Source organism: Oryx dammah, unplaced genomic scaffold, assembly GCF_014754425.2.
Source record: "Oryx dammah isolate SB20612 unplaced genomic scaffold, SCBI_Odam_1.1 HiC_scaffold_2, whole genome shotgun sequence".
In the NCBI taxonomy this organism is placed as follows: domain Eukaryota; kingdom Metazoa; phylum Chordata; class Mammalia; order Artiodactyla; family Bovidae; genus Oryx; species Oryx dammah.
The window spans coordinates 120,294,816-120,307,145 of NW_024070186.1; the positions used below are offsets into that span (position 1 = coordinate 120,294,816).

Consider the following 12,330-nt stretch of genomic DNA (forward strand, 5'->3'; position numbering starts at 1 on the left):
GGTTTCCGTTATTCTGTCTTCTGGATCACTTATTCATTCCTCTGTGTCATTTAGTGGGCTATTCATTGCTTCTAAATTGGTTTTTATCTTGGCAGTTCAATTTTCTAATTTTCATCAGTTCATCTTCATAGTTTCTATTTCCTTGTCACAATGATCTGCACTTCTAATCAGTAATCTTTATTAATTTCTTTAACATTTTAATTTTTTAATTTTTTTTTCTCAATCAGTGGGAGCTTTTATTTAAAAAAAAAAAAAGAAGTCTATTTTTTCATTTGAATGTTTCCAAATAATTAAGCTTGTCCTGAGCAGCCTGCATGGGAGCTGCCTGGAGGGACTGAGAAGGGAGGCATTTAGACACTGTCATCCAGCAGTAAATTCTTTATGGGGTTGGGTTTTGAGTTCTTCATGCTGCTCTTGGTCAATCCATGGCTGTGATTCTGGTCCAGAAGCCATCCAGGGAGAGCAAGGGCTGGGCCATCCTTAGCTCTTACCCAGATGGAACAATTTCCGCAGAAACGCTGGTCCTCCGCAGTAACCCCTCAGCATGAAATTCCAGTACAGGAACAGCATCATGTCAGCCTTCATGAGGTACATGGAAAGTCTCTCTTTGCTCTGGTCAAAAGGGAAGGTTTCCAGGGGCTCAGCATTGTAGTTAAACTCTGTGAGAATCACACGGTTGTAGCCAGTCACCAGTGGGCACGACATGTAGTCATCATACTTCTTCACTGGTCTTTGATTCTTCATAATCAGAGAAATTGTTCTGTCAAGTATTCCTGATTGGGCAGCTATGGCGGCAGCGGTCTTTGATGTCGGCAGGTTGGTACAGTCCTCAATCCCAAACACATTTGGGTACCTTTTGTGCTGCAGAGTGTCTTTGTCCACGTCCACCCAGCCGGCAGCATCAGCCACAGGACTCGTCTTGAGGACATCTGGTGGGCCCATGGGTGATGTAACGTGAAGCATTTCATATGAAATCACTTGGGTCTCTCCAGGTTTGTCCAGATTCTCAAAAATAGCCTCTTGCTTATCAGCTCGGACTTCAATGAGATTTTGCTTGTAGTTAACGGTGAGGGCCCTCTCCTGGATAATCTTCTGTAGGGCATCTACATACTTCTTGACCCCAAAAATGGCTCCAAGAGAAGTGTTGAAAATGATATTGGCCTTGGGTCGCTTTCCAGTCTTCCTGAAATAGGCTTCTGAGAAGTACATGATCTTCTGCGGGGCCCCAGTGCTCTTCACTGGAGTGTTAGGGAAGGTAAAGGTGGCATTGCCCTCCTTGAAGTCCTGCAGAGCTTTCCATGTCTTCTCCACCATCCTCACTAAGTAACTGGACCCTATTTTGGGATGGGCAAAACTTTCAGGGAGGCCTTTGATCTCATATTCCAGCCGGATTCCAAGAGCAATGATAAGATATTTGTAGGAGATCTTCTTGTCATCACCTGTGTGGATGCAGTTTTTGTCTGGATTCAGATCAACCACCCCAGCTTTGATCCACTCCACACCAGATGGAATAACCTTTGCTCTGGGACGGCCAGATGAGGATAATGGTTTGGCACCAGCACCCACCAGGGTCCAGATGGGCTGGTAGAAAAGTGTCTTGCTGGGCTCAACGATGGCCACGTTCTCTGCGCCCACTTTCCTCTTCATGCGAGCGGCCATGCTAATCCCACCACTGCCCCCACCCAACACCAGCACCTCATAGTGGCTCTTGGCTGTGAGGCTGGTCCCTGTGTGCAGCTGCAGGGGGCTGGCCTGCTGAGAGCCCAGCCTGAGGAAGCAGGCAAAGAGCCGGGCACAGGAGCAGGACACTACAGAGGCCAAAAATGTCATCTTCAGGCCAGATCAGGCTGCACTCTGGGCCTCTAGCTTCCCTATCAAGCTTACACAGAGCTGTGAAGTCCTGAAGTTCTCTCTTTAACATTTTTATTACCTCGTTTTTGAACTTGGAGTGTAGTTGAATGGTGAGGTCTGTTTCATTATTTGCTCTTTCAAGGGATTTCACTGTTCTTTCAATTGGCAGTAGCTCTTCTGCCTTTTCATTTTATTTAAATTTCTCTGTCTTTATGAATTTAGAAGAAATAGTTATCTATTTTGGTCTTGAAGGAGTGTTTTTATGTGGGAGCACCTCTGTATTGCTGTGTGTCCAATATTTTCGATATGGGGGCTGATTTTGGTATGGATGTCAGCCATCTCTTTCCTCGGAATATGCTGGACATTGTCCCCTTGATGGGTGATTAGTGTTGTAGTGTTTAGAACCCAAGCTGGATGTGAGTCCAGGCTTCATCTTTGCTCCAAGGTGTTACCGCCCTGTCTAGGGCAGAGTCCACTTCCCAGTTGTTGGGGTAGAAGCCCTGTGGGTGGGTTAGATTACTTGCCCTTGAGTGCATGCCCTGCCCGAAAGAAGGTGATTGGTGAAGGAAGTATGACCCGTGGTGTCACAGTAGACCTAGGCACCACCTGTAGAGGCATTGGCAGTTCCACCCAGAAGCAGCATCAGGTTTTATCCCTTTCTCTGTTGTGTTCATCCTAGGTCCAGTGCAAGGCTATGGTGTAGATTAGGCTGAGTGTCAGGGTGTTGTGGCTGCAGCAATTGAGGTGGCTGTCCTGCTGCCTGGACTCTGGGGCACCACTGTGCAGACTTCTTCTAGAACCTGTCTGCCCCAGAGCTAGGGTAAGCCGTAGAGTGATGTGGGTGGAGCCAGGGTACTCTCTCTGTGAAATGAATCTCTGTGTTCCCTTGCCCAGGGGCTGTCAGGCTGAGATTCAGTGCTTATTTGCAGCTCATTCTTGTGACACTGCTGTGGCTCCACTCAGGCCCTTGGGTCTGCTTCTATGGTACTAGATAGAGCGCTCTCTCTGCCTGAGACTTAGTGCTTTGCCGCTGCATGTTCTATGGCACCACCCACTGCATGCATTGACAACGGTCAGCCTGGCCTAGCCTGCCACCCCCCTGTACATGCTGCCCGTGGTCTCCAGGGCTCCTCTTGGATCACACCCTAGGTACCACTGTCTCTCTTTGTAGCTAGATTGAACTTTGCCCTAATCTAGCACCAGCCTGTGGTATGGAATGAGCAGAGCTGAGGTATTTGGCTTTTCAGATTGAGAAGTGTGGTGAGGTGGCAGCCACCAGTGCAAGGCTCTTTCTGCTGACTTAGCAAGCCAGCACATGCACACTCCTTGCAAGTAGAGTCTAGGGTTGTCTAGACCTCTGTCTGTCTCGGCAGATTTCTCAGCAGGCAAAGAAAGGGCTTTGTTTCTCCATAGGGTACCCTATTACTGGGATGCCTAGATTGTGAGCCCACATGCCCCCTTCTCTGGGCAAGGGTCCACCCATGGAGACCATCTCTTCCTTAGTGATCCCTCCCAGAGGTGCAAGTCCCAACCTAAGGCCTTTTTTTTTTTTTTTGTCCTGCCCAGTTACATGGAGATATTTCTTACAACTGTGGTATGTGGTAGATCTGCCAGTTTCCAGTTAGTTTTCTGTGAGAAATTGTTCCACAGGTAGATGTACTTTTAATGTGTTCATAGGGAGAGGTGAGCTCTGTCTGCCATCTTAGTGACAGTTTTTTGCCTCTTTTGTTCACTGCTCTTGCATTCAGCACCAAGAATAGTGCTTAGATCATAGTAGGCAAAGAACAAATTCTTAGTGAATAAATGCTTTAATAGATGATTAAGCTAACAACATTGCATTCAAGTGGTCATGTTGTGATTGGTTTAATTTCACATTTGGAGAGATGCCTTATTATAAACAAGGTTCTGTATAACAGATTTGGGTCAAGTTATGTGAACTAGACCTAGGATAAAATTAAGATTAAGATATATTTAACATTTTATTGCTTTCAATTATTAATAATTATTAGAGTTAATTATGTTTCTTTCCATTCCCAAATCACCACTGAATTCTAGATATACACTGCCTTATATTTATAACCATTGCTTTAATCTTCTAAATTGCTTCTCTACTCCAGTTGTTAATACTGTATTTTAATCTATTTTACAAACTGCTGCCAAATTAATCTTTCTAAAGAGCACTATGACAATCATGCCCCAGAAAATGACTGTGGCATCTCGATGCCTAATGCAAAGTCTCTCAAGCTGGCCCTAATCCACCTCTACAGACTTTCCTTCTACTACTTCTACCTCATCACCTTGTGCTCCCACCACTGAGCCTTTGTGAGTGTCACCAATTCACATACAAAGATGATCCTCTACATCAGAAACAAGCAGCCATTTTGTGTTTTTTTAAAAAAAGATCAGATAACAAATACTTTTGGCTTTGCAAGTCATACAGTCTCTGTTACAACTACTCAGCTCCGCCCTGTAGATACAAAATGAGCCCAACAGTAAGGGATTAAACATAGATGTGCTCCAGGAATATATGAATTTCACGTAATAGTCATGCATTACCAAATATTATTTTAAAAACCATTTAAAAATAGTAAAACCATCTTAGCTCGATGTATTATACAAAACAGATGTTGAGCGAACTTTGACTCCGGGGCCAATCTGAAACGCTTTGTTCTACATGGACGTAAATCCTGCTCTTCATTTACAGTTCAGTCTATTCTGTGAGTGCTTCCAAATTGTTAGTACCAACTGTGCCATCTTCTCCCTATCAAACTTTCTTCTGTTTATATAACAAAAATGACCATATTCTGTACTTCTGTGTAACCCCAGCAGCACATTATGCCAATACTAGACACTCAGCATTTGCTGTTTTCTGTCACTACTGATAATAACTTTGATGAACATTAGTTATATCACATTTAACCGTACCTTATAAAAAGAAAAATTAAAGACCTGTTATTTTTTAAAAAACATTTTTATATTAGCTTATTTCTTCCATCCTAAGATATTTCCTCAGCCCCTCCACATACGCTATTATTTAACATTTCTGACATTAGATTTTTCTTAACTCTATATATCCATTGAGAGTGATGCCAGGTTTTGGCACCAAAAAGTAACTGAATCAGTCGTTCACTTACAATCAATGGACTCTTCAGTTCAGTTCATTCAATCAGTTGTGTCCGACTCTTTGTGACCCCATAAACTGCAGCACCTCAGGCCTCCCTGTCCATCACCAACTCCCAGAGTTCACTCAGACTCACGTCCATCAAGTCAGTGATGCCATCCAGCCATCTCATCCTCTGTTGTCCCCTTCTTCTCCTGCCCCCAGACCCCCAGCATCAGAGTCTTTTCCAATGAGTCAACTCTTCGCATGAGGTGGCCAAAGTATTGGACTTTCAGCTTTACCATCATTCCTTCCAAAGAAATCCCAGGGCTGATCTCCTTCAGAATGGACTGGCTGGATCTCCTTGCAGTCCAAGGGACTCTCAAGAGTCTTCTCCAACACCACAGTTCAAAAGGATCAATTCTTTGGCACTCACTTTTCTTCACAGTCCAACTCTCACATCTATACATGACCAATGGAAAAACCATAGCCTTGACTAGAAGGACCTTTGTTGGCAAAGTAATCTGTGCTTTTGAATATGCTATCTAGGTTGGTCATAACTTTCCTTCCAAGGAGTGTCTTTTAATTTCATGGCTGCAATCACCATCTGCAGTGATTTTGGAGCCCCAAAAAATAAAGTCTGACACTGTTTCCACTGTTTCTTCATCTAGTTCCCATGAAGTGATGGGACCAGATGCCATGATCTTAGTTTTCTGAATGTTGAGCTTTAAGCCACCATTTTCACTCTCCTCTTTCACTTTCATCAAGAGGCTTTTTATTTCCTCTTCACTTTCTGCCAGGACACTTCAATTCTAATCAGAAAAAGGAAAAATAATTCTTCTACAAATTTTTCTTTTGATTTTGAGCTTAGCAGACCACAGCTTCCTAGATCTAGGAATATGGTTTTGATTTGAAATATTCTATACAGCACTCAGATTTTGTTCTATTTTTAGTTTCAGAAGATACTACCATAATCTAAAGCACAAATGAAAGTGATTATCCTCCCAAATATCTGAATCCATGAAATAAAAGTCAAGTAGAAATGATATGAGTCCTGCCCTTCAAACTTGTTTGCCTGCATATCCCCTGAAAGAATGCTTGTAATATTTACTCCCTCACAAATTTTGAGTTGACATCTGAAATATTATAGCTGAAAAGAAGTAATTTCTATTTTTAAATAAGTGTTAATTTTTTAAAATGTATCCAACTTAATTGTTTCTCTACCAACCAGTATCTGTTTAAACATTTACAGACTTTTACACCTAGAAATTTTACTTGCACTCCTTTAATCTGTACTTTGTTTCCCCGCTTTCTTTTATTGAACATTGATTTACAATGTTTCAAGTGTCAGCAATCAGCTGTATGTAAATATTCTTTTTCAGATTACTTTCCATTATAGGGTATTAAATACTGAATATAGCTCCCTCTGCTATACAGTAGGCCCTTGTTGTTTATCTGCTTTATATATAACAGTCTGTATCTCTTCATCCAGGCCTGGTGTGTTGCAGTCCATGAGTTTCAGAGTCGGACACAACTGGGCAACTGAACATCTGTTCATTTTGAACATCTGTTCGAAATCCCTCATTTATCCCTACCTCCCTTTCACCTTTTGTAACTATAAGTTTGTTTTCTATGTCTATGTCTATTTGTTTTCTATGTCTATGTCTGTTTTGTAAATAAGTTCTTTTGTATCATGTTTTCAGATTCTGCATATAAGTGATCTCACATGTTACTTATGTTTATCTGACTTAATTGACTTAGTATGATAATTTCGAGGTTCATCCATGTTGCTGCAGATGTCATTATTTCATTCTTTTTATGGCTGAGTAATATTTCACTGCATATGTATTAATTTGTATTCCAGTTGTACAGTAGAAACAGTGTCAGACTTTATTTTGGGGGGCTCCAAAATCACTGCAGATGGTTGACTGCAGCCATGAAATCAAAAGACGCTTACTCCTTGGAAGAAAAGTTATGACCAACCTAGATAGCATATTCAGAAGCAGAGACTTTGCCAACAAAGGTCCATCTACTCAAGGCTATGGTTTTTCCAGTGGTCATGTATGGATGTGAGAGTTGGACTGTTAAGAAGGCTGAGCACCAAAGAACTGATGCATTTGAACTGTGGTGTTGGAGAACACTCTTGAGAGTCCCTCGGACTGCAAGGAGATCCAACCAGTCCATTCTGAAGATCAGCCCTGGGATTTCTTTGGAGGGAATAATGCTGAAGCTGAAACTCCAGTACTTTGGCCACCTCATGCAAAGAGTTGACTCATTGGAAAAGACTCTGATGCTGGGAGGGATTGGGGGTGGGAGGAGAAGGGGATGACAGAGGATGAGATGGCTGGATGGCATCACTGACTTGATGGACATGGGTCTAAGTGAACTCTGGGAGTTGGTGATGGACAGGGAGACCTGGCGTGCTGCAATTCATGGAGTCGCAAAGAGTCAGACATGACTGAGTGACTGAACTGAACTGAACTGTCCCAAATAATTTTATCTTAATATATTTCATTTTTAAAAAACTTCTTAATCACTGTATAACACGTCTATGCAGGAAAAAAAAAATCACAATTTAAAAAATTTTTACTATGTTTAAAGTGTTAAACATGTCTTCTGGTTATTATAATTTTTAGTTTTACATAATTGACCAAAATTCTGTAACTAATTCACACACTTCACTGAAAATCCGTGATTTAATGAAGTAGGTTATTTCTCACATAAATCAGTTTGTAATCAGTTTTGTCTTTTAAATAAGCATGAGAAAGTACGCTTACACTAATAAATAGAGAGGAATGAAATTATAATAGTTGAGACATTTTCTAAGAGTTGTACGTTTTAGTGTATATAAACTTTCGATCAAAAGGAAAAAAACAGATGGTGATTTATTGCCAAGATTCATTTTAGTAAATGATCAGATGATAGATCATATGATAATATTTTCTTTAATTTTTTTTGAAACCAAATAATTTTAATGAAAGCTTAGCAAGCACCTGACTTGCAAAGCTTTTGTTGAATGATAATTATAGTGATTCCCTTTCCCTACACCAACTAATTAAAAATTTTGATTTTTAAAATTTGAGATTTTGATACCACAGAATAATGCACTACAGTGAGGTGCAGGAGGGGTAAGAGTAACTGTAAAAGGAAGGTTGGAAAAAAGGAAATGGCATAGTGCCTAGACTACAGGCCTGGTCCGGTTAGTATAGGGAGAGGGCAGGTATTGAAGTTAAGGAAACTGATTACCTTAAGACCCTTTATATCAGTTTAAATTTTTGGAGTCTTCAGGTACTCTCAGAAGTACATTTTCCTGTTGGAAGTCCACTAGCACAAAGCCCATTCTATGACAGACATAGAACACTCAGAGAAAAGCCTCGGCCACAAGATGTCACTAAAATTCCATGTTCTACTTTAAGATGTTATTAGAAGCTCCTTTACTTCAAAATAATCAACAGCAACATTTGAGTTTTAAACAAGAGGGGGATAAAGTATTCATAATGCCTTCTTAGTTTCAAAGAAAAAAATGTGATCGGGAAAAAAAGATGATGAAGACAAGCAAGACAACAGCAACACTTGAGTTTTAAACAAGGGGGAGTTAAAGTATTCTTGATGCCTTCTTAATTTCAAAGAAAAAAGGATGATGGGGAAAGAAAGGATGATGAAAACAAGCAAGATAGTTTTTGTACTATTATGCTATCTGAACCTATACTAATTTGTTTCTAGCAAAATGTAATCCAATAATATTTAAATGAAATTAAAATTTAGTAATTTAAAGTAGGGTACTCTTAAAATGGAACATCTTGTAAAAATAAGTATTTTATTAAAACTCCTAGAAAATTAATACATTTTGTGGATGAAAATAAACCTATCCATTTCATCAGATTTACCTTAGAAAATCTGTTTATTCATCTACATAGCTGTGCAGCCCTTAAAACTTTTTATAATGCAAGTCCACTCAGATTTGAAAACTTAGCACTTAGCAATTGCTTAGTTTTTTAAGAGTGATGTATATTTATAGTACTCACTATATACTTAGGTATTTTGAGAACTTGTTTATTGGCATGCTACATTTATTACCAGTAAAAGTTAAACTAATCACTATGCAAAGTCTAGCAATTAGAAACAGGCATATTTTAAAGTTACCTGTGTCCAGTTCTTGGGACTTTCTCTAACGTGTAAACCCAAGAGTTTCCGAAGACCCAGCTTTATAAGGACTAACATATAATGAAGAAAGATATCACAACAAGCCATCTGAATGTAGGGATATAAATACCATAAATTTTCCTATTTACTAATTATGACAATGAATGAATGCTTTATTTTGGCTAGGAAATAACAAAGAATATGAAAATCATCTGATGAAAATATCCCCCCCATCCATGTATCATGCAAAAACATACCCTTGCTCAACATACATCTAAAAGAATATGTACTGATTAATAACATTCTGAAAATGTTGATAATTGTAATTCATAAATGTGAATGAAAGAAAATAGGATTTTTTAATGTCATCTCTAATTTTTATTGAAGTATAGTTGATTTACACCACTGGTAGCAAAGTGATTCAGGTTTGGGATTTTTCTTTTGCAGGTTATACTTCATTACAGGTATTATAAGGTATTGAGTGTAATGACCTATGCTATATAGTAAACCCTTGTTGCTTCTCTAGTTTATGTATAGTAATTTGTATCTGTTAAACTCATACTCCTAATTCCTTCTTTCTCCCCTCCCTTTCCCCTATGGTCACCAAAAATTTGTTTTCTAAGTCTGGAGTCTGTTTCCGTTTTGTATATAGATTCATTGCCATTATTTTTTAGATCACAGATATGAGTTATATCATATAGTATTTGTCTTTTCTCCAATTTATTTCACTAAGCATATTCTTTAAGTTCATCCACATTGCTGTAAATGGTAATAGCTCCTTCTTTTTCTTAGCTGGGTAGTATTCCATCGTGTGTGTATAGAACCACTTCTTCCTAAGTCAGTTGTCTATTGTGGACATTTAGGTTGTTTCCATGTGTTAGATATTGAAGTAGTGCTGCTATGAATATTAGAGTGAAAGTATCTTTTTGAATTAGAGTTTTCATATTTTCCAGATACATACCCATGAGCAGGATTACTGGATCGTATGGAAGGTTCTATTTTTAGTTTTAAAGGAATCTCTGACAGTTTTTCACAGTGGCTGCTCTAGTTTAATTCCCACTGTGTTACAGGGTTTCCCTCTACTCCATACCCTCACCAGCATTTATTATTTGAAGATTTTTTGAAGATAGTCTTCTGACTGGTGTGAGGTGATACCTCATTGTGGTTTTGAGTTGTATTTCTTCAATAATTAGCAATGCTGAGCATCTCTTCATATGCCTGTTGGCAATCTGTATGTTTTCTTTGGAAAAATGTCTATTTAGGTCTTCTGCATATTTTTGACTTGGTTGTTTTTTTGATATTGATTTGTATCAGCTGTTTGTATATTTTGGATTTTAATCCCTTGTTGGTAATATCATTTGCCAATATTTACACCTATTTCATAGGTTTAGTTTTGTTAATGGTTTTCTTTGCTGTGCAAAAGCTCTAAAGTTGGATTAGGTCCCAGTTGTTTATTTTGCTTTTATTTCTTTAGCCTTAAGATCTAAGAAAATATTGCTATGGGTTTACATTAGAGAATGTTTTGCCTATGTTCTGTTTTATGTCTTACGGTGTCATGACTTATAAAGCTCTTTAAGTCATTTTATTTTTGTATATAATGAGGGAGTGTTCTAATTTCATTGATTTATATGTAGTTGTCCAGCTTTCCCAACATCAACTGCTGAAGAGACTACCTTTCCTCCATTGCCTGTTCTTTGTCACAGCCTCCTTTGTCATAGATTAACTGACCCTAGGTGTGTGGGTTTGTTTCTGAGCTCTCTATCTGTTAAATTTATCTATATTTGTTTTTGGGTCAATATCACACTATCGTTTTAAAAACATTCTATTTTACATAAAAGTATAGCCAATTAACAATGTGATGATAGTTTCACAGCAAAGGGACTCAGCCATACATATACATGTATCCATTCTTTTCCAAACTACCCTCCCATCCCAGGCTGCTACCTAACACTGAGCAGAGTTCCCTGTGCTATGCAGTAGGATCTAGTTGGTTATCCATTTTAAACAGAACAGTATGAACATGTGGATCCCAAACTTCCTAACTGTCTTTTCCCCCCCTTTTCTCTCCCCTCCCCATATTTTGTTCTCTTAAGTCTGTGAGTCTGTTTTGTAAATATGTTCATTTTTATCATTTCTTTTTAGATTCTGCATATAAGGGATATCACATGATATTTCTTTTTCTCTGTCTTACTTCATTCAGCATGACAATCTCTAGGTCCACACATGTTGCTGCAAATGGCATTATTTCATTCTTTTTAATGGCTGAATATTAATGGAATACAATATTCCACACCTTCTTTATCCACTCCTCTGGGATGGACATTTAGATTGCATCCATATCTTGGCTACTGTAAACAGTGTTGCAGTGAACACTGGGGTGCAGGTTTCCTTTTGGATACCTATTTTTCTCTGGGTATATGCCCACGAGTGGTATAGCAGAGTCATAGGTAACACTTATTTTAGCTTTTTTAGGAACCTCCACACTATTCTCCATAGGGGCTGTATCAACTGACATTCCCTCCAACAGTATAGTAGGGTTCCTTTCTCTCCACACCCTCTCCAGCATTTATTATCTGTGGATTTTTTTTTTGATGATGGCCATTTTGCCTGGTGTAAGGTGATACCTCATTGTAGTTTTGACTTGAAAGTTGCTCAGTCGTGTCCAACTCTTTGTGACCTCATGGACTATACAGTCGATGAAATTCTCCAAGCCAGAATACTGGAGTGGGTAGCCTCTCCCTTCTCTAGGGGATCTTCCCAACCCAGGGATTGAACCCATGTCTCCTGCATTGCAGGCAGATTCTTTACCAGCTGAGCCACAAGGGAAGCCCTAGAATACTGGAGTGGGTAGTCTATCCCTTCTCCAGCGGATCTTTCTGACCCAGGAATCGAACTGGGGTCTCCTGCATTGCAGGTGGATTCTTTACCAACTGAGCCATCAGAGCAGTTTTGACTTGCATTTCCCTAATAATTCACAATGTTGACCATCTTTTCGTATGCCTTTTGGCCATCTGTATGTCTTCTTTGGAGAAATGTCTATTTAGGTCTTCTGCCCATTTTTGGACTGGATTGTTTTGATAATGTTAAGCCTCATGACCTGTCTTGATTAATGTTTTCAGTCTGAAGTCTAGAAGGGTTATGCCTCCAGCTTTGTTCCTTCCTTGGGATTGCTTTGGCAATTCTGGGTCCTTTGTGGTTCCACGTAAATTTAGGATTATTTGTTCCAGCTGTGTGAA

The 12,330-nt window shown here is 39.3% G+C and overlaps 1 protein-coding gene across 1 annotated transcript; it reads right to left on the reverse strand.

The window, feature by feature from the left end:
• Nucleotides 1-209: 209 nt before the first annotated feature.
• LOC120853154 (sulfide:quinone oxidoreductase, mitochondrial-like) lies at nucleotides 210-1,830 on the reverse strand. Its single transcript, XM_040226827.1, has one exon. It carries the CDS (start codon nucleotides 1,828-1,830, stop codon nucleotides 481-483), a length of 1,350 nt encoding a protein of 449 aa, XP_040082761.1. The 3' UTR covers nucleotides 210-480.
• Between the last annotated feature and the right edge of the window lie 10,500 nt (nucleotides 1,831-12,330).